At 50.4% G+C, this 20,076-nt stretch overlaps 7 protein-coding genes across 7 annotated transcripts; 5 read left to right on the top strand and 2 right to left on the bottom strand.

The window, feature by feature from the left end:
• Positions 1–532: 532 nt before the first annotated feature.
• Positions 533–3,482, top strand: atg1 (serine/threonine protein kinase ATG1; the record flags this gene model as incomplete). The annotated part of the gene is made up of 2 exons (XM_056676302.1): positions 533–610; positions 672–3,482. The coding sequence occupies 2 exons, from the start codon at positions 533–535 to the stop codon at positions 3,480–3,482; spliced, it is 2,889 nt and encodes a 962-aa protein (XP_056531302.1).
• A 1,394-nt stretch (positions 3,483–4,876) lies between these two features.
• Positions 4,877–6,786, top strand: N7500_005158 (high affinity methionine permease; the record flags this gene model as incomplete). The annotated part of the gene is made up of 6 exons (XM_056676303.1): positions 4,877–4,988; positions 5,050–5,281; positions 5,345–5,795; positions 5,853–6,117; positions 6,172–6,334; positions 6,387–6,786. 6 exons carry the CDS (start codon positions 4,877–4,879, stop codon positions 6,784–6,786), a joined length of 1,623 nt encoding a protein of 540 aa, XP_056531303.1.
• A 796-nt stretch (positions 6,787–7,582) lies between these two features.
• On the top strand, positions 7,583–10,364 carry N7500_005159 (M1 family metallopeptidase; the record flags this gene model as incomplete). The annotated part of the gene is made up of 2 exons (XM_056676304.1): positions 7,583–7,728; positions 7,781–10,364. 2 exons carry the CDS (start codon positions 7,583–7,585, stop codon positions 10,362–10,364), a joined length of 2,730 nt encoding a protein of 909 aa, XP_056531304.1.
• A 467-nt stretch (positions 10,365–10,831) lies between these two features.
• Positions 10,832–13,580, bottom strand: prp28 (mRNA splicing protein PRP28; the record flags this gene model as incomplete). The annotated part of the gene is made up of 5 exons (XM_056676305.1): positions 10,832–10,988; positions 11,056–11,947; positions 12,057–13,005; positions 13,079–13,295; positions 13,558–13,580. The coding sequence occupies 5 exons, from the start codon at positions 13,578–13,580 to the stop codon at positions 10,832–10,834; spliced, it is 2,238 nt and encodes a 745-aa protein (XP_056531305.1).
• Positions 13,581–14,636: 1,056 nt separating this feature from the next.
• Positions 14,637–15,218, top strand: N7500_005161 (uncharacterized protein; the record flags this gene model as incomplete). The annotated part of the gene is made up of 3 exons (XM_056676306.1): positions 14,637–14,705; positions 14,764–14,821; positions 14,857–15,218. The coding sequence occupies 3 exons, from the start codon at positions 14,637–14,639 to the stop codon at positions 15,216–15,218; spliced, it is 489 nt and encodes a 162-aa protein (XP_056531306.1).
• A 976-nt stretch (positions 15,219–16,194) lies between these two features.
• N7500_005162 (putative mRNA splicing protein (Prp39)) lies at positions 16,195–18,566 on the bottom strand (the record flags this gene model as incomplete). Its single annotated transcript, XM_056676307.1, has 4 exons — positions 16,195–17,572; positions 18,045–18,148; positions 18,219–18,434; positions 18,498–18,566. The coding sequence occupies 4 exons, from the start codon at positions 18,564–18,566 to the stop codon at positions 16,195–16,197; spliced, it is 1,767 nt and encodes a 588-aa protein (XP_056531307.1).
• Positions 18,567–19,057: 491 nt separating this feature from the next.
• On the top strand, positions 19,058–19,716 carry N7500_005163 (mitochondrial 54S ribosomal protein mL59; the record flags this gene model as incomplete). Its single annotated transcript, XM_056676308.1, has 2 exons — positions 19,058–19,612; positions 19,675–19,716. 2 exons carry the CDS (start codon positions 19,058–19,060, stop codon positions 19,714–19,716), a joined length of 597 nt encoding a protein of 198 aa, XP_056531308.1.
• Between the last annotated feature and the right edge of the window lie 360 nt (positions 19,717–20,076).

Consider the following 20,076-nt stretch of genomic DNA (forward strand, 5'->3'; position numbering starts at 1 on the left):
TCTTGGGGTTCTCTTCCCGCGTCCATCATCACATCATCTTGCTCTTCCATGAGAACTATCATTTCGCCCCTTTAGATCTTTGGTTCTCTATTATACTCGAATCTCCAACCATCCCCCCTCATTTGGCTATTCTGCATCAACATCTTTCACCGCTTTAAGTGTTTTGGATCAACGTTTGTTTGCTTCCCTCAAGTACATCCTCTACATCGACAGCATCTCTTATAATCTACCCGGGTTGACCGGTCTCGTCCCACGGCACCCCTTGAAAGTACCTTCCCAGACCCATTCTCCCGGTGGTTCCTCGACCCTTCCAGGCTTCCCGGAAGTAGCGTCATTCTTTGCATAGCTACCCTGATGGGCCTCTCGACTCGAACGTTTACATTGCTGCTGAGGTAGTTGTGGTTGCTGGGGTGTGACTGGGTATCTATTCCCCCAGCGCAAGTCTACCAGAGACAGAACAGGCATTGGCGTGCCCATCGCCGTCATGGCGACTCATAACTCAAGGAGATCGCGTGAGCCCTCTCGTCCAGAAATGTCTATCGGTCGCTATACGCGGCTCGATGAAATCGGGCGAGGTAGTTTCGCGACGGTCTATCAAGGTCTTCATACGGTGAGTCGTGCCTTATTCTCATATGTTGAGTGATGAATGCTAATCGGTTGTGGTCACACAGAAAACAAAAACATATGTAGCTATCAAGTCCGTAAACTTGTCGAAGCTCAACAAAAAGCTCAAGGAGAACCTTTCGTCCGAGATCGATATCCTCAAGGGCCTCCAGCATCCACATATTGTGGCCCTGATCGACTGTCATGAATCAACCTCTCACATCCACTTGGTTATGGAATACTGTGCGCTGGGGGATCTTTCTCTATTCATCAAGCGCCGAGATACTCTTGGATCACATAAATACACTCGGGATATGATTGCAAAGTATCCAAATGCACCCGGCGCCTCGCTCAATGAGGTGGTCACCCGGCACTTCCTCAAACAACTGTCAAGCGCACTGAAATTCCTACGTGACCGAAACCTCATTCATCGAGATATCAAACCACAGAATCTTTTGTTGTGTCCCTCACCTTCGTCGTATCGGAATGGAGCTGCCCAGGTGATTCCCTATAAAGGCAGCGATGATTCTTACGAGCCCATGACTGGACTCGAGTCCCTCCCCATGCTCAAAATCGCAGATTTCGGCTTTGCTCGATCTCTACCCGCCACTTCACTAGCAGAGACACTTTGTGGATCTCCGTTGTACATGGCGCCAGAGATTCTTCGGTATGAGAAGTATGATGCCAAAGCCGACTTGTGGTCGGTAGGTACTGTGCTCTACGAGATGGTAGTGGGCCGACCCCCGTTCCGAGCTACAAATCACGTCGAGTTGCTGCGAAAGATTGAGAAGGGAGAAGATCGAATCCGCTTCCCTGAAGATAACCCCGCTTCAGACGACATTAAAAGGCTAATTCGAGGTCTTCTGAAACGGAACCCAGTGGAGCGATTAAACTTCCCCGATTTTTTCAACAGCAATGTGATAAAGGATCCAATTCCTGGCTTGGTGGCGGATGACGCTCCAAAGCCACAACAATCGCCCCATCCGAGACAGCTTGTCGCGAAGACCGAAGAATCTCCTTATGATACAGGGCCAGAGGACAAACTTGTATATCCTCTCGGCCAAAGACCTGTTTCAACGCGTCGAAAATCAGGAACGCCACCAACCGCTACACAAATGCGCCGTGTGGGAAGCGCTGACCGGCCTGCTACAGGCATTTCTAGAGAGCAACAACCGGGAGGCAACCCACCTCAACGACCTGCCCCTGTCACGCTTGCCACTGCTCCAGGACGCCAGGAGCTCATCGATCGTCACGCAACTACCGCGGCCATGGATCGGCAGAGAAATCGAAATACCTACACTGGCTCTCCCAAAGTAAGCGAGTCAACACTCCGTGCCCAGGAGGCACGAGATCGCGCTGCACAAGAAGTGGCATTTGAACGAGACTATGTTGTGGTCGAAAAGCGAGCCGTGGAGGTCAACGCCTTTGCAGATGAACTAGCCCACAGCCCACGCCTTCAAGGCGGGCTTTCTCGGCCAGGACAGCCTGGCGCCGGAAGCCGTCGGGCAACAACGCAGGGTCTACCTACGGTGTCGCCATCTTCTCCCCATTCCAATGCGGCCAAAGCCATGCAGGTTGTGTCGGGGCGTTCGCGAGCAGACTCCACACACCAGCGTCAACATTCCTACGAGCGACGTTACGGCCAAAGTCCCACGTCAGCGACCTCGGCAATCTCAAAAGCACTTAACATGGCCAGTGGTCGTTTGTTCGGAATGGGCTTCTCTCCTCCCCTTGCCATCACTAAAGGCGGGCGATCGCCGCCTCTAGCCTACAACCCTTTCCCTACCTATCCTGCTGCAAATGCTAGTCTTTTGATCACCGGAGATGGTTCCAAACCCAATGCAACTGTCGAAGAAGACTACAGAGCAGTTCAGGAAATCGAGGAATGTGCTACGCGTAGTGACGTTGTCTTCGGATTTGCTGAGGTGAAATACAAACAGCTTATCCCGCTAGCACCTTCGGCACCGACTGACCCATGTGCGAGACCGATGGAGACAAACATTGAACCAGACTCTGCCGACCCCGATGATGGTCTGACAGTGGATGCCATTGTTACGTTATCCGAAGAAGCTTTGGTACTATATGTTAAGGCTTTGTCTTTGCTTGCAAAATCAATGGATATCGCCGGGGCTTGGTGGTCGCGCAAGAACCGTGAAGAGGTCTATGGAGAGTCTCCTAGCAAAGACAGCATGAGCGCAGCTGCCGGTACTAGGATCAACTACGTGGTGCAATGGGTGCGCAGTCGGTTCAACGAGGTCATCGAAAAAGCCGAATTTGTGCGCCTCAAACTCATCGAGGGGCAACGGCGATTGCCACCCGATCACCCTAGCCATCCGGATAACCATTCAATTGGCTCCACGGCTGGCTCAAGCTCAACCGCCGATGTAGTGGTGAGCCCTGGCGTGACAGCAGAGAGGCTCATGTATGACCGAGCACTCGAGATGAGCCGGGCGGCCGCTATCAATGAATTGACTGGCGAAGATCTTGCCAACTGCGAAATTACATATGTCACCGCGATTCGCATGCTCGAAGCTGTGCTTGAGGATGACGGAACGCGGTCCATGCCAGGTAGCAATATCGAACGGCAAAGCGGTTCGCAACCTAATGACAAGGTTGTTTTGGACGAGCTGCAGGTCGAGGATCGGCAGGTCGTTATGAAACGTGAGTTTTCTCTAAATCCACCCCCGAAGCTTATCCCAAACTCACACCTTGATCCAGTTGTATCCAGTATGCGTGGCCGTCTCGCATCTGTCCGGAAGAAGGTAGCTATTCTATCCAGGCGAGCCTCGGTGCCGACTCCGGTGGGTAGTGCAGGCAAGACACCTACCTCTACCGTTTCTCCTGTTGCATATCCTACGGGGGTGACACCGCCTAGATGATCACCTTGGTCTTCCCCCAATTTCCGCCCAATTGATTGGGATTCTTACGATATTGTTCAATCCAGTAGCGTCATGATTATAGCCATTCATGTGTACGGCTTGACTCGCGACGTGAACCATTGAGTTTTCCCCCTGTCCTTTTTTATATAAGGTACCTGTTGGTTAGCTTTCCGGGTCCAGGGTCATGTTCCTCTTCCCTTTTCTCATTTCTCAGCCCCTTATTTCTCTCCGGAGATCTCATTTCTTCGTTCATATTCGTCAATTTCTCTTTCCAGCTCCAGTTTTGCCATATATCCTACAGCACGAGACCAGGGGAGTTATGTTCTTGTTATGCCATGTCTTGCTATTTTTTTTTAACTTTTCGTTACTGGCGTTTGACCGGGGAACCCACGGTATACAGATTGGCACTGAGTTTTTTGGGCTGGGGATACGGTCACGGCGTTGTCCGGGATATGCAGATATTGCCAGATGTATTGTACATAGAGAAAGAAGTTATATATCGCCATGGACTAGTGGAGCGTACCTGGTGGAGTAGGGTAACATGCTAAGCTTGGCATCAAACGCAAAGAACCCTACAGATGGCGTGCTTGACTTATGTGTCATAGTTTTGCCCTTTATTTAACTCGCCTCTTGGCTTTGCCGCATGCCCAGGGATATTCTCTATGAACTGACTCCGTACATACTTTCCCATGGAGGATATAGACCATTGACCTACAGCTTCGGACGGACTCCAACCGACTCCAACTTGGTTTTTTTTTTTTCTCGATCAATTGACATGGATTTACAGGGACCACATTTACTCCGTACAATATACAACGTTTTAGCACGGCCCGGCCCTGAATGGATTCTCGGCAGCCCACTGAACCCCGGCATCCCCGATGTCCGAGGCTTTTCTTTCCTTTTTTTTTTTTTTATATTGCGCCATGATGGTGAATACAGACGCCATGAATCATGTGTTGTTTCTTGTTTTCCAAGGCAAATGTGAGGGTTCTAATTGGACCAACTTCATATGTAACGGTAGAAATGATATTCGGCCTGCCCAGGCAATGGTGCGCGATGGTGCAATTCCCCGGCTTCCCTAAAGCTTCTGGAATTACTTCAAACGAGTGGGCCGCAGTCTAGGGAGAAAAAAAAAGCCACAAATTCAGCTAGGACCTTTGCCTCGATCTGGTGATGCCTCGCTTGCAACTTGTGATTTTGATTTCCAAGGTAATATAAGACTATAAGACTCTGCCCAGCCGCAGTGACCTATGGCATCACATTTAGTGCTAGCACCTCATTTCTACGCCGTTGCTAGCCGTGCTGAATTTGCCTTCGGGACGCTCAGCTGGATATAAATACTCGTCGATCAGGTCCACCGTGTGGAGAGTGGCTCGATCTGTATAACCAACATAATGACTGACCCGGTTGATCCTCTTGTCGAGGCTTCTCACAAGTCACCCGCACTTGATACAAAGTCAGCGGGAGATGATGGCCTCCGGCGAGCCGATGGTATCTCTGGATTGTGTATGTTTTGTCTTGATGAGGATTGAATGATGGCCGAGTGACTCTTCTAATTCACCTTCAGATGAAGGAAATATTTTCGAAACGACGCCCGACAGCCGTCGTCAGATTGGCATTTTCAGCGCTGCCCTCCTCATCTTTAACCGGGTTATTGGCACGGGTATCTTTGCCACACCGAGTACCATCCTTGCATTGACCGGGAGTGTCGGTCTCTCATTGTTCATGTGGGTTATCGGCACTATAATTGCTCTGGCTGGGACGGCAGTGTACCTCGAATGGGGTACTGCGATTCCACGGTATGTTATTGAGAACGAAAGGATCAAAGGGAACACATGACTGATTGGCCTGGCTGGGTATAGAAACGGAGGCGAGAAGAACTACCTCGAGTATGTTTATAAAAAGCCCAAGTTCCTGGCCACTGCCATGTTTGCCGCCTATGCCGTGTTACTCGGATGGGCAGCAAGTAATAGCGTTGTCTTCGGCCAATATATCCTCAACGCAGCTGATGTGGAGGTCGGACGATGGAACCAGCGTGGAATTGGCATGGCCTGTCTCACTGCCGCCTTTCTTATCCACTCCGTTGCCTTGAAATGGGGTATCCGCCTTCAGAATGCACTTGGTGTTATCAAGTTGATCATCGTCTTGTTCATCATTGTTTCTGGTTGGGTGGCACTTGGTGGCCATACAAAGGCCGAGACGCCGCATAACTTCACCAATGCCTTTGAAGGCACTCAGGGAAGCGGATATGGAATTGTCATGGCCTTGTACAATGTCATCTGGTCCTTCATTGGCTACTCTAATGCCAACTATGTAAGGACATGAAAATATGACTTCTGATTTGGATCATATTGCTAATTACATTTACAGGCCTTGAGCGAGACAAAGAACCCTGCCCGCACATTGAAGATTGCAGCCCCCATTGCTATCATATCGGTTGGCATTTTGTATATGTTTGTCAACATTGCCTATTTCGCCGCTGTATCGAAGCAAGAAATGCTCGAGTCTGGCAGCATCGTGGCCGCCGTGTTCTTCAGAAACATGTTCGGCAAACAGGCTGAAAAAGTCATGTCGGTCTTTGTGGCTCTCTCTGCATTCGGCAATGTGCTGTCCGTCATCTTCTCACAAGGGCGAAGTATGTATTATCGATTGCACGTTTGAACAGTATACTAATATGAGCTCGATATAGTTGTCCAAGAGCTCGGCCGTGAAGGTGTCTTGCCCTTTTCTAAGATCTGGGCCAGTAACTGGCCTTTCCACTCCCCAGCCGCTGGCTTGCTTGAGCACTATATCGTCTCGGTCGTTATCATGCTCGCACCGCCTCCCGGTGACGCATACAATTTCCTCCTCAAGTATGTAGTTCCTGAAGGCACAATAAATATCATTACTGACCAATTCTTGCAGCCTAATCTCTTACCCCCTCTCAATTGTCAACTTCTTCGTTGCCGCGGGCCTCGTTCATATCTACCTCACCAAAGAGAAAAATTACCCGAACTGGGCGCCCAGAATCCGTGCTACCCTACCCGTCACCATCTTCTTCATGTTGTCCAATCTGTACCTCGCCATTGCACCATATGTGCCGCCCAGCGGTGGCCAGAATGTGTACGAAGAGCTACCATACTACCTTCACTGTGTGGTAGCCCTGGGGCTTTTCGCAGCCGGAGCAATCTACTATGTTGTTTGGGCGGTGTTGATGCCTCGGATTGGTGGGTATGTTCTCGTCAAGGAGTCCGTAGTGGATTCCGATGGGTGGTCACGGAGTGTTTTTACGCGACTGCCACAGGCTCAAGCAGTACACTCTTAGTGATACTGGATGTTGAAATAAAATGGGATTGCTTTGGTTTTTAAGTTCTTATGTCGGAGATAGATTTTGTCATGGTGACTGGGACTTTCTTCCCACCAGATACTACTAGTAATAGGTAATAGCGGAATAGAAGCATTTGTCATTATTGAAACCTCATTACCAACTGTCCTGTCATACTGTGACATCAGAGCAATGAACCGCGGTGCTGTATGTTCCAGTCTTCTATGGTAGCCCACCCAAGAGAATCGATTGAAACTGTCATGAGCCCCTCAAACTTGCTGGTGTATTGTCTTGCAAGATAACAGCATGAAAGCCATTCCAATCAGTTGTCTGTCATGTAGAATTTAGACATCCACTGGGTGAACTTGCGTGTTGAAGAAAAGAAAAGAAGAAGAAGAAAAAAAAAGGACGAAAAGTAGGAGAGCCACTGCTGTTCACCGCCTTCGCATTTGCCGGACTCTGATCTCATGTTTTTCTGTTTTGACCGTTGGTATCAAGTCTGTGGTTCAATTGTTCTCACATTTGGTTCTATTTAATTATTTAATACTAATACCCCTTCATTTTCCTCTTTCTTTTTTTCTTTCTTCTTTCTCCCGGTATTCGGGTTCGTGGAGCTGATGCGCCGCTTCTCCACGCGTGTGCTTCTGCAGCAAGCAAAGCCACCGCTTCTTTCCGCCAGATCCCCCTCCCCCTCTTTGTTTCCGCTCGCTCTCAAGCTTCAGTCCCTAGATCAGTTCAACGTCGCTCTCGTTCTCCGCTATCACAGACCTCTAAACGATACTGCTCCTACCGCAGAATGTGCAGCTCCCGCCGTGAGACCGCCGGGTCAACAGTTGTCCAGGGCCGTGAAGTCCTACCTACAAATGTCAAACCCCAGCATTATGATTTGACTCTCGAACCCAACTTTGAGAAGTTCACATATGAGGGAACAGTTGTCATCGAGTATGTCATTTGTGTGTAGCTCCATATCACAGTCATTGACATCTACTTCTAGCCTCGATGTGAACGAAGACACCGATTTCGTCACCCTCAATTCCAACGAAATCGAAATTCACAGCGCAATTATCTCGGCGAAAGGCTCGGTGGTAGACTCCAAGCCCGAAATTTCTTTCAAGAAGGATGATCAGACCGCAACTATCAAATTCGGTCAGGCTATCTCTGCGGGGTCAGATGCTCAGTTGAAGCTCACCTTCACTGGCATTCTCAATGATAACATGGCCGGATTCTACCGATCTTCATACAAGGAGAATGGCGAGACTAAGTACATTGCATCATCTCAGATGGAGCCCACGGATGCCCGTCGGGCTTTCCCTTGTTTTGACGAGCCTGCTCTCAAGGCCAAGTTCACTGTGACTTTGGTCGCAGATAAGAGCATGACTTGCTTGAGCAATATGGATGTTGACACTGAGACTGAGGTCCAGGGTGGTGCGAAGAAGGCTGTGAAATTCACCACTTCGCCCCTCATGTCCACCTATCTCGTTGCTTTCATTGTTGGAAACCTCAACTACATCGAGACAAAGAACTTCCGGGTCCCCATTCGCGTATACGCCACCCCCGATCAGGATATCGAGCACGGTCGTTTCTCATTGGAGCTTGCTGCCAAGACTCTAGCCTTCTACGAGAAGGCCTTTGATAGTGATTTCCCGCTGCCAAAGATGGACATGGTCGCCGTGCCTGATTTCAGCGCGGGAGCCATGGAGAACTGGGGTCTGATCACATACCGTATTGTCGATGTGCTATTGGATGAGAAGAACAGTGGCGCGTCTCGAAAGGAGCGTATTGCTGAGACCGTTCAGCACGAGCTGGCCCACCAGTGGTTCGGAAACTTGGTCACTATGGACTTCTGGGATGGACTCTGGCTCAATGAGGGCTTCGCAACCTGGATGTCGTGGTACTCTTGCAACGTCTTCTACCCAGAGTGGAAGGTTTGGCAGACTTACGTTATCGACAACCTGCAGAGCGCTCTTTCCCTTGACTCGCTGCGCAGTAGTCACCCCATTGAGGTGCCTGTCAAGCGTGCTGATGAGATCAACCAGATTTTCGATGCTATCTCCTACTCCAAGGGTTCATCTGTCCTGCGCATGATCTCCAAGTATCTGGGCGAAGACGTCTTCCTTCAGGGTGTCCGCAACTACATCAAGAAGCACGCCTACGGTAACACCGAAACCGGTGATCTGTGGGCTGCTCTTGGTGATGCTAGCGGAAAGCCTGTGCAGTCGGTCATGGATATTTGGACCAAGAACGTTGGCTTCCCTGTCCTCAGTGTCACGGAAAACAAGGAAAACTCCTCCATTCACGTAAAGCAGAACCGTTTCCTGCGCACCGGTGACGTTCGCCCCGAGGAAGATCAGACCCTCTTCCCTGTGATGCTCGGACTGCGCACTGAGAAGGGTGTCGATGAAGACACTATGCTGACGGAACGTGAGCGTGACTTCCCCATTCCTGACCTGGACTTCTTCAAGCTCAACGCCGACCACTCTGCTATTTTCCGCACGTCATACAGTCCCGAGCGCCTCAAGAAGCTCGGACAGGCTGCTCGTGAGGGTCGTCTGACCGTCGAGGACCGTGCCGGCATGATTGCCGACTCGGGTGCCCTCGCTGCTTCTGGTTTCCAGCGCACCTCTGGTATGCTTTCCTTGCTTCAGGGCCTTGACACTGAGTCAGAGTTTGTCGTGTGGAATGAGATCCTGACCCGTATCGGCACCCTGCGCGCTGCTTGGCTCTTCGAGGATGACAAGACAAAGGATGCCCTCAAGGCCTTCCAGCGCTCGCTGGTTGGTCCCAAGGCCCACGAGATCGGTTGGGAGTTCCCCGAGAACGACGACCACATTCTGCAACAGTTTAAGGCCCTCATGTTCGGCTCTGCCGGTATGGCCGAGGACCCGATTGTTGTCAAGGCCGCCTTGGACATGTTCGCCCGCTTCGCTGCTGGCGACCTCTCCGCTATTCACCCTAACATCCGCGGCAGCGTTTTCACCATTGCTCTGAAGCACGGCGGTGCCAAGGAGTATGAAGTGGTACTGGACCGGTTCCGCCACGCCCCAACTTCAGATGAGAAGACCACTGCTTTGCGTTGCCTCGGTGCCTCTGAGGATCCCAAGCTTATCTCCCGCACTCTTGGCCTTGCCATGAACGAGGAGGTCAAGAGTCAGGATATTTATATGCCTCTTGGTGGCCTCCGCAGCCACCCAGCTGGTATTGAGGGCCGCTGGGATTGGCTCAAGTCCAACTGGGATGACATCTACAAGCGTCTTCCTCCCGGTCTTGGCATGCTGGGCACTGTTGTCCAGCTGACCACTGCCAGTTTCTGCACTGAGGCACAGTTGAAGGACGTTGAGGACTTCTTCGCCTCTAAGGATACTAAGGTTTGTGACTTTACCAAGCCCTCCCCGAATTTTACTCTGAAAATTCATCTTTTTGTAAAATTTACTAACTCGGATCTTTCTTTGCAGGGCTTCGACCGTGCTGTTGAGCAGAGCCTCGACTCCATCCGTGCCAAGATCAACTGGCTCAAGCGTGACCGCGACGATGTTGAGCAGTGGCTGAGCAGCAACAGCTATCTCCAGAGCAAGCTGTAAATTGTATTTCAAAAAAATGAATGAGCAATGTTCATAGACCTCTTGGAACACCAGGATTCTTTGTCTTTCAGGGCTCGCAGCAGACTTTCCTTCGACTGCACATTATTTTTACCTTGTGATCTACGCAAAGCACGCGGGATGTGCTTCTTGAAGCCAAAATCATACTCTACTCAATCATCCAATCTCTTATAGAGTGCTCGTTTGGACCAGGACTAGCTAGATATATAGATATCCGTCCTAAGTACAATAACCAACTACATTGATGAGCAATAGACAAGTAGATGTTGAGACGAATGGCATAAGATCCTCCTGGGGTCATAAACGGTGTATTTGATTTCCAGCAAAACACCTCATGTGGCCAACCTGGCTGCCAAACATGCATTGAAAACACCATATTAAAAAAAGGGTGGTATCAATGAAAGATAATACAGAAAGAAAAAATGCATGACAGATAAAGACAGAGAGGTCTATGCCCATCCACCCTTGCCTCCGAACCCAGAACTGTCCTCGATCTTCTTGCCACCAGCACCGCGTGTGGGCTTGGACTGCGCCGCTTCGTGCTTGCGCAGTTCCTCGGGGACACGCGAGATGGGCGATTTGATCAGCATTTGTTTGAGATCGTACCTGGAGAAAAATTAGTAAGTTGAGACGGCGACAAAGTGTCAAGGGGAGAGGAACGGGTGTAACATACATAACATCGCTATCCTCGCTACCCAGGAAGGTAATAGCAACACCACTCTTTCCAGCACGGCCAGTACGACCGATACGATGAGTGTAGCTTTCGATCGAGGTCGCCATATTGAAGTTGACGACCAGTGACACATCTGGCACATCGATACCTCTTCCTGCGAGGTCAGTTGCGACGAGAACGTCTGTTGAGCCGTTGCGCACGGAGGCGAGCGCGGCTTCACGCTGGTCTTGGGTTTTGGATCCGTGTAGAGTGACCGAGGAGAAGCCCATCTGTTTGATCTCGCGCGCGATAGCGTCACAGTTTCGCTTGATGTTGACGAATACGATAATCGGGGGACGGAACTCGCCCGATTGTAGGATTTCGGCGAGGCGCTTCTTGCGTTTGTCTTCGCCAGAGATCATCTCCACACGCTGCTCCACTGTGTCGACGGCTTCACCGACGCCACCGATGGTGATGATGGCTGGTCGGCGGAGATACTTGCGAGCAATACGCTCGACTGCTGCAGGCATAGTGGCTGTGTACATCATCGTCTGGCGGTACTTGTATTGGCTCATCGCGCTTGAATCTTCAGCTTCTTCTGTATCGGGCTTTTGATTGGAGACGGGAAGGGCATCCAGGATCTTGTTGACAGGCTCTTCAAAGCCGAGATCGATCATACGATCTGCTTCGTCCATGATAACGTAGCAGCACTGGCTGAGAACCAGCATTCGACGCTCGATACAGTCGACTAGACGACCAGGTGTGGCAATAATAATTTCGGCGCCTTCGCGCAGGCTGTAGGCTTGCTCTTCGAGCGAGTGGCCACCGACAATACTGACCACATTGAATCCGAGAGGCTGTGTAAACTTTCTGGCTTCGATCTCGATCTGCTGCGCCAATTCACGTGTGGGTGCTAGGACAATAGCGTATGGACCGTCGTTTTTGAGAGACGGATTCTCGTCAAGCCGCGGTAGCGTCGAGATGTAGACCCAAAAGAGGTAGTAGGAACGCGGCCGTTTTACCGGAACCTGTCACGGCGACACCGATCAGGTCACGCGACTGCATAGCGATGGGAATTGCCGCGCGCTGGATAGCGGTTGGGTCCTTATATCCGACACGGTCAACAAGCTCCAATAAGCGCTTCGGCAATTGACTCTCTTCCCATGAGCGCATGGGGTTGGGCACGCTGCCACCTTTGGTGGCAATGTTGAAATCTTCCTTGAAGATACGCCAGTCTCGCTCGCGCATGAGATCTAAGCGCTTCTCACTCCAATGCTTGTCAATCTGTGTGCGGGTACTGTCCTCGCGTCGCCGGCGTTCCATCTCCAATATTTCTTTGGCTCGTGCGCTACCGGCTTCCTGGTCGCGGGTCACCAATGCCTCTGCGTATTTGCGCGCGACGTCATCGGCGACATCGTCGCCAAAGCCGGCCAAACGGCCCCGGCCAAAGAAGTGGGCCTCATGTCGGTGCTGGTATAAAGGATTGTAGTCGCCGCTTGTATCCTCCTCGGTATTCCACTCGAAATTAAACTTGCGGTCTGCGGTACGCTTGCGCTTCTTCTTTGCCGAGAAGTTCGACGTCTGGTCGGCTCCCATATATCGATGCTTGGTCAATTTAGCCAGCGCTTCTGCTTCGTCTTCTTCGGTAAGACGCTTTTCGCCTTTAGTCTTAGATGGGGGTGGCATATCCTGGTCGCGAAGGTGCTGATTGTGTTGTCGGCCTCCCTTCCGCATACCGCCAGGTCCGGTTGGGGGTCCGTCGCGCATCGATCGTGGTCCGGTGGGAACATGGTGGACCGCTGATTCCCGAATATCACGAGAGTCTTGCGACCTCGCCAACGATTGTTCGGATGTAAAACCGTTGCGATCAGCACCATTGGTGTGGGCCTTGGCTTGTCGCTCTGCCTCAACCTCTTGAGCCCGTTTCTCCAACGCTAGCTTCTCTCGTTGAGCTTTAGATATAAATTTAGGCTGCAGCAATGATTGTCAGTAAATGCCACGGAATCCTGTGTCATATTGCATCATTCCAGGAGGACAAGCTTACCTTCGCTGTTGCCGCATCTGCTTCTTTCTTCTTGCGTATCAATTCCTCTACACTCAACGGAGTGACAGTCGGTCTCTTTGCACCCCATCCCAGTTTCTGCTTCTTCTGAGTCTCAGCGGGGGGCGGGGGTGGTACATCATCGGGAGGAGGTGGAGGGGCGATACTGTCTGGCGGCGGTGGAGGTGCGGCCGAATCTTCTGGAGGAGGTGGAGGCGGGCTGGGCGGGCGCTCGATCGGATCTGGGGGAGGGAACGGGGGAAACCCTCAGAGCCGTTGGCCATGACTTGTGTCTGTGAGAGAAATGAGGGCTAATGAAACCACCAGACTAGACACGAGATGGGAGTGATATTGAATTTCTACGGAGCATGATAAGGGCCAGACGCGTAGTCACGTGGTACAAGACACGTGATCATATTTATCCACTATCTACATGTGATCTCCGTCCGGGTTCCAGTTGAGGATGGGTACGGAGTACCCACATGTGATTTGTTACGCTACCCATCCCCAGCTCCTGTATGTACCTGGCAGTGGGTAGCGTAACCAGTTTATTATATAATAATTGCTATTTAACTACTCCGTATGTTGTACAAAATCATCTTTATCACTTTTATTGACCTCCCTTTTCAGTCCTTCGGCCTATCTATTCTTCCACTACTCCGTATAGTACACATAATATATAGTACTTGTAGAGAAATCAATTAATCACCTTTATACTATACCTTTCAGGATATATTTTTTGATCTATGAAGAGAAGAGATTATTTTAATAATGACTATCATAAGGTAAATATTATAAATATCAGATAAAGTAGGAAGGGTGGTAGTAATATATAGTTAAGTAGGTAGATATGCATAGATATATATATATCATTTTGTTACACAAATATCAATGAAATTAATCAGAAATTTCTAGAATAGCTACTTCTACTCTAGATCAATATTGACTAGAAGATAGAAATTCAATCGCTTCCAAGAAATACGTAGAAAAGGTATATCATCAACGTGATGAATTGATTTCTTTATAGGTAGCGTAACAAATCACATGTGGGTACCCATTGCCAGATATAAGAGCTGGGGATGGGTACCGTAACCGAATCGTATGTCAGTAGGTACTACTCCTACTTTGTACCCATGCTCAGTATTATATAAACCCATCCTCAACTGGGTGCCGCTCCAGGGCTGGAGCTGGAGGGGTACCATAGCTCTACGGGTATACCCGTGGGCACTACCCTATGCCCCCACGGGCGGTAGGCGTCGTAGGCGCCTGTTAACAATTTCTGTACTTAAATGATAGTATCTATAGATCCATGGATATCCTAAATGGAAGCTTTCTTCAACTAGTCCATAGAAACCTAGAAGAAATTATCACCAGCTATCCGAAAGCGACCGCCGGGTTAGAGGCGTATACGGGTGATATTTTGCTCAGCGTAGCAAGCACCTTGGCGAACTGTTGCTCTTACTAAGTAGGATGTTAGGCGCTGCGAGGCCCCGGCTCTTGACCCTTGTGAAGACCTAGCCTCTTCCACACTTCGGATCCACATTCTTAATATCAACCCACCATGTCTTTCCAGATGTACGATGGTCTTGTCACAGTCAATGTAGACAAAACTCCTCTAGCCCTAAACGAGGTGACCCGCACTCTCTACAATTGAGCCATCACCAATCCTTCGTCTTTGACTGATGTAGAGCGAAAATATATCACCCGCCGCCCACCCAAACAAGAAGATGATCTCTGCCGGAATAGGTATGGGTTGAGCTTTTCCGATCTAGTTTCAAAAGCTACTCGAAACCGGAACTCCCTCAAATACCAAGAGGCTCACAGAGTGGTAGCCGGCGTCGTCCATGGCCAAGCCGGAAGACTGTTGAATGAGCGGGTGCAACTCAGCGAAGCTGATCGAGATCTCACCCACGAAGCCTCTGATGTCGTTACAACACGAGAGTTGAAAGACACCCACGCGAATGCCGGAGCTGTGAAGCAAAAATTGAGCGACGCCAGCGTCACAGCCTCTACTATTCTTAATGACGACGATCAACGGAATATTCGATATGCTATGCATGTGTCGTGGCAGGAGCATGTCCTAAGTCTCGCCGAAGCAGCAGTCTGCGGCCTAGTCATATTAATTCCAGATGTGCCGAAGTGACCCTTGTATAAGAAGCAGATCCAAACTGCCGTTCAACGCGGCTTACATTGTTTTGAGACCTTAGTAAATGAGGGCGCTATTGCAAAATTTGGTCTTCATTGGGTAGAGGATGATGGGACCTGAGATGACACCGGTGATCTCCGGGATCGATTCGCCTCTATGCGAGACAGCAACGAATTCCCTGTTGGTCTACGACGGGACTCCTTTCTCCGTGTGGATCAAGATGCCTTGCAATCGTGTGACGCTCCTAGACCATTCGTCTGGTTATTAGAACCTGACAATGAAAACAATGCAAAGCCACTTAAGGTGCACATCAACCACATCGCTCCGGCACTTTTTGCGCGTCTCATCCAACGAGATCTTTCTTCAGAGGCAAATAGTCGGCCGTATCGAAGCAAATCAGATTGAAGATGCTCCATAAAGCAGCACGGTGGTCGAAGGATGGGATTTGGCCTCCGCCTGTGCGCTTCATGTAAATCTCCGACTAGAAGAGCATTTTGCCTATCCTTATCACACTGAAGAATCTAGTTGCCGGGTACAAGTCTAACAAGGCTACCCAAGATCAGAGACGAATCATTTTGAATCATTTTGAATTAATTTTCAGTGGAAAGACAAGCCACCTTAGAATACAATTGGTCCCAAAGGATCCAATCTCGAATTGATCATAATAAACCTGTCTCGAGCCCTAAGAAGGGTCTGGACACCAGCACATCTGACAAGTGTGAGAAGAAGCTGTCTTTAAGCTGGGTCAAAATCGCTAGAAGGGAATGTTGCACAGCACGGGCAACGGGGATGATACTACATGAAAAAGGAACTCACCCACCCAGGGAAATCAATATGCCAGGGTAAGTAACGAAGACAAAAACACCGAAAGGTAAGGTACCAGCAGAGCTTCCAGAATCGAACCCATTCGTTAACAAACGTACCCATACTTGGAGTCGTCGGCTTTGAGAGACGTGCGCATGACTCTTGGGTTTCAAGCTGTCGTGCCATTCGCTGCGGTCTGTTGGTAGTAAGCATATGCTTGTGCAGCCGCAGCATCATCCTGTGTGGGCTGAATGTGAGGAATTGAAGCAAACTGGGCGTCGGCAGGGGTGGGGTGCACCGCCACAGTCCCGCCAGTTCGAGCAGAAGCCACAGATGAAGGGCCATAGATTTCTCGATCTAGGGTCATGTATTCCTTCGCAGTATCTTTGGTGCCCCGTTCGAGAAGGTATGTCATGTAAATTTGGACAAGTTCCTTGACGGCGTCGACTTGCAGAACACTCTTGGACCGGATGTCAGCAATGACCTGCTTGATACGTTCGTACTGAACCGGCTCAGTAGCGGCGCTGGTGGGTTGCTCAATTTCGAAGACGAGATAGCTGCCCCAGAAGGGCCGACTGTCGAGGTAGTAATGCTGGTTCTCGTGGAAAACTTTGCGAGCCTCATCAGGACTGCCCTTAATCTTCCACAAAAGGCGGGCCCATTCGGCAACAAGAGCAGCCTTTGTAGCCATCTCGCACTCTGGCGAATCCAATTGTGTCTTGTAGACTTCAATGGCAGCCTCAAGGCCTCCGTGACGACGACACAGATTGGCGAGTGAGATAATGGTTTCGACGTGGCTAGGGAGATACATGAGAATAGCACTATGGATATCCTTCGCCACATCCACGCGGTTCGACACCTCTTCGAAGTAGGCGTAGCGGAGTCGGACAGTGGGGCTTGCAATGGGGACGTAGAGATACGAGGCACGCTGGTAGATAATGCGCACCTCTTCTTCCTTGTCAGGCTGAGCAGCCATCCAGCGAGCATATCGAAGCCAGAATTCATCGTAGTGGGCACAAGTGACCAGGCACCGCTCGTACAAGAACTGAGCGCGGGCGAACGAACCCTCAGCTTCCTCGAAGTCAAGATACTTCTTCCAGTTGGTCAACTGGCCTTCATCGAGCTCAGTGACATGGAAATAAGGACGTTTGATCTCCGATTCAAACGTCCAACGCTTAGTTGTTTCTGTCTGAGTGTTCGTGAAAATCTCGAGGTGGTAGCTATCCACGCGAAGTCGGAGATCCCGCTCGATCTCGGCTTCAGCCTTGGCTCCAGGAGCCGGCTGGGACGATGCAGCTTCGATCTCAGCGCGGAATGAGGCCATGATATCTGCTGGGGCAAGCTCGGACAACGGGCGTGTCTGCGCACTCTGACGGTACCGTTCGAAGTAGCGGGCATACTGGTGCATGGGGATATGGATAACACGCCCAAGAATTGCGAAAATCTTATCGTGGGCCTCAACCCGCTCCTCGAATTCAATGTACTTATCCCAGAAGGGATGGGAGAGGAAGTCAAGACCAACGCTGCTTGCACCCCGTTCGAAAAGCCTGGAGGTGTTTAAGTTAGCAAGTTGCGGACACATGGACTTGGTGGCTGGGACAGGAGTGTTAGGAAACAGGACAGGGGTAATGAAGATGGAAAACACGAGTAGTCAACTCTGTCCGTTTGTGAAGACCCAAGTAATCAATGAGTGCGGTGGATGAAGCTAAGGGATAGGTGGGTATCTAATGCTCCGTAAAGAGCCATCGAGCAGTATTATTTCTTGACCTCCAATGCAAGAAAGTGATGATTCGGCCAATCAAAGCAGAAATGCAGCCTGAGTGAGCTATGGGTGAGAAGTAGACTCCACTTAGGTCAAGGAAGTAAAGCGGCGAGCGGGCTCTCACCCATCAACAATGAGACTGGCTGTATATCGAAATATCCAAGAAACATATGTGACCGGCATCACGAGAACTTTCGTGGGCTGCGTCGGTAATGGTTATAGGGAAAGGGAAGAGGTCCGTTTCTACTCTCACTTACTCTCGAATGATGTCGGCATCGTGCGAAGTCTCCGCCTTGAACGAACAATAGTTGGTCCAAAGGTCAACAGATGGCGAGATGCTAGCAATGCCTCGTTCATAGACCTAGAGCGACAAAATTAGTACGAAGCCATGAAAAGGAAGAGGCTGGTGCCCAAGGAGTGTGTCTGCATACCATCTCAGCGGCCTCAGTGCCAGTGATGGAGAACTCTTGGTCGGCATACTTCTTCCAGTATCCAAAGAGCAAAGGGAACTTGGCGAGGAAGCGATCATAGACTGCGCGGACGGTTGTGATTGCCTGGGGGCTGGAGTTGCGATTGATTCCACCCTCTAGGCCCTCGGCAGCGCGAACCAGCTTTTCCCATGTTTCGAAGTTGTCGGGATCATCAAGCTATAAGACATAGACACGTCAGTTATCGAGAGACACGCTCATGAATACAGATAGAACACGTACCAACTCGGTCTCGAGAGTTCTAATCTCCGCATTCTCCTCTTCGGAGCCTCCATACTGATAGTCGGCCATGGTCGCAGTGCTGAGAATGCGCGCGCGAAGTTGAGACCCCAGAGTAAGACAATAGGTATGAAATTGCAGATATCAATAAAATAGCAGCGACGGTAACAATGAATCTTGTGAAGGTAGGAAATTCTTGGGGCTGAAACGAGACTGAAAAGCCGAAGATAGGAAGTCTGATGCCTGAGGCGAGCATCTTTGGTTATGCAGCCCACTGCCGGGGCTGGGGGGCGGTGTGGTTTGAGGCGGTGTGGTTCGGGGCGGTGGGAGCAATGACTAAGCTTGGCTTGGACGGGTCCACGGGTACCTGCCTAGGTAGCTAAGGTTTGGAGGCCTTCTGGGGGTTTGCCGCGGCAGAATTATGTACACCTTAGGAATAAGGCTCCATAGTCCCACGGCCTTGGCATGACTCCCAGGCGGTATCAACTTTTTGACCAGAACATTCACAAGCAATCTTGGAACCACCTGTGCACACTAGGATCCAACACCATCCAAGATCCATCATGTCGGCTTTAAATCAGTCAGGCAAACTGCTGGAGAATCTTCCACAACGTCTGGTAAATTTCTTCGCTCGGTATCCTCCACAATCCCACTCCGCAGCTGTCCGCCGCCCTGCCCCTGCCAACGGTGAGGGCTATGTACCGATGAAGGTAGATTCACCATACACCCCCGACCGCGATGCCAAGGGTGCACCAGGGGAGAAAAAGCATGGCTGGACTCCTTCGCGCTCACTCCTCGTGACTAGTGATGCACTCCGCAATCCATTTCTTCCGCATAAGCGATACGGCAAATGGGAGGCACCGAAATACGGGTTGCGGCAGCAAGCCGATTTGATGAAGCTGGCCATCAAATACAATGTGCATGCACTTCTTCCTCCCAGTCGCAAATCACCTGAATTCAAGGAGACACGGCGCGCAGAGCGTGGCTTGCAGGTCAAGGGAACTGGTGTTGGCCACAAGGTCAAGGGTCACAAGTGGGAGCGCACCATGGAATCACGTCTCGAGGATCGCCGCAAGGCAATGGAGGGTATGCCCGAGATGGTCCGTATGTGGAAGCAGGTTAGTAATCGATTGGTCCTTCCCTTTGAAGTGATGGGAATAATGCTGACTCGGCGCACCAGAGAGGTCACGGCCGTGGCTGGAAGCAATGGCCCAAGCGGTAATCAGGGTGCCATACCGCTACATATCACAGCATCGCCTTTCACTTCCTTATTTTGGCCAATTTGTTCATTCCGGCTTTTCAGTGCTCTGTTGATCCCTACGCGCACCGGGATAGGTATCACTGTTTGTACGAGCCATAGCAGGAGCTTAGGACGGAGTTTTGTCTTTGAAGTATACTATCAACCCATCTGTACAATACAACTACGGTCACATCGCCCAATGGCACCCAAGAAAATCATTTACACACATCCAGCCGGTTTATCATGGATTATTCTCAACACCAATCAGAAGCTACCCTGCTCTCGGCAAAACATGTTCAATCTCGCGAGCCTTTATCGTGCAGAAAAAGCAGGTTGAAAGAG

This window comes from Penicillium coprophilum (genome assembly GCF_028826855.1).
Source record: "Penicillium coprophilum strain IBT 35676 chromosome Unknown utg000004l_segment0_segment0, whole genome shotgun sequence".
Taxonomy (NCBI): domain Eukaryota; kingdom Fungi; phylum Ascomycota; class Eurotiomycetes; order Eurotiales; family Aspergillaceae; genus Penicillium; species Penicillium coprophilum.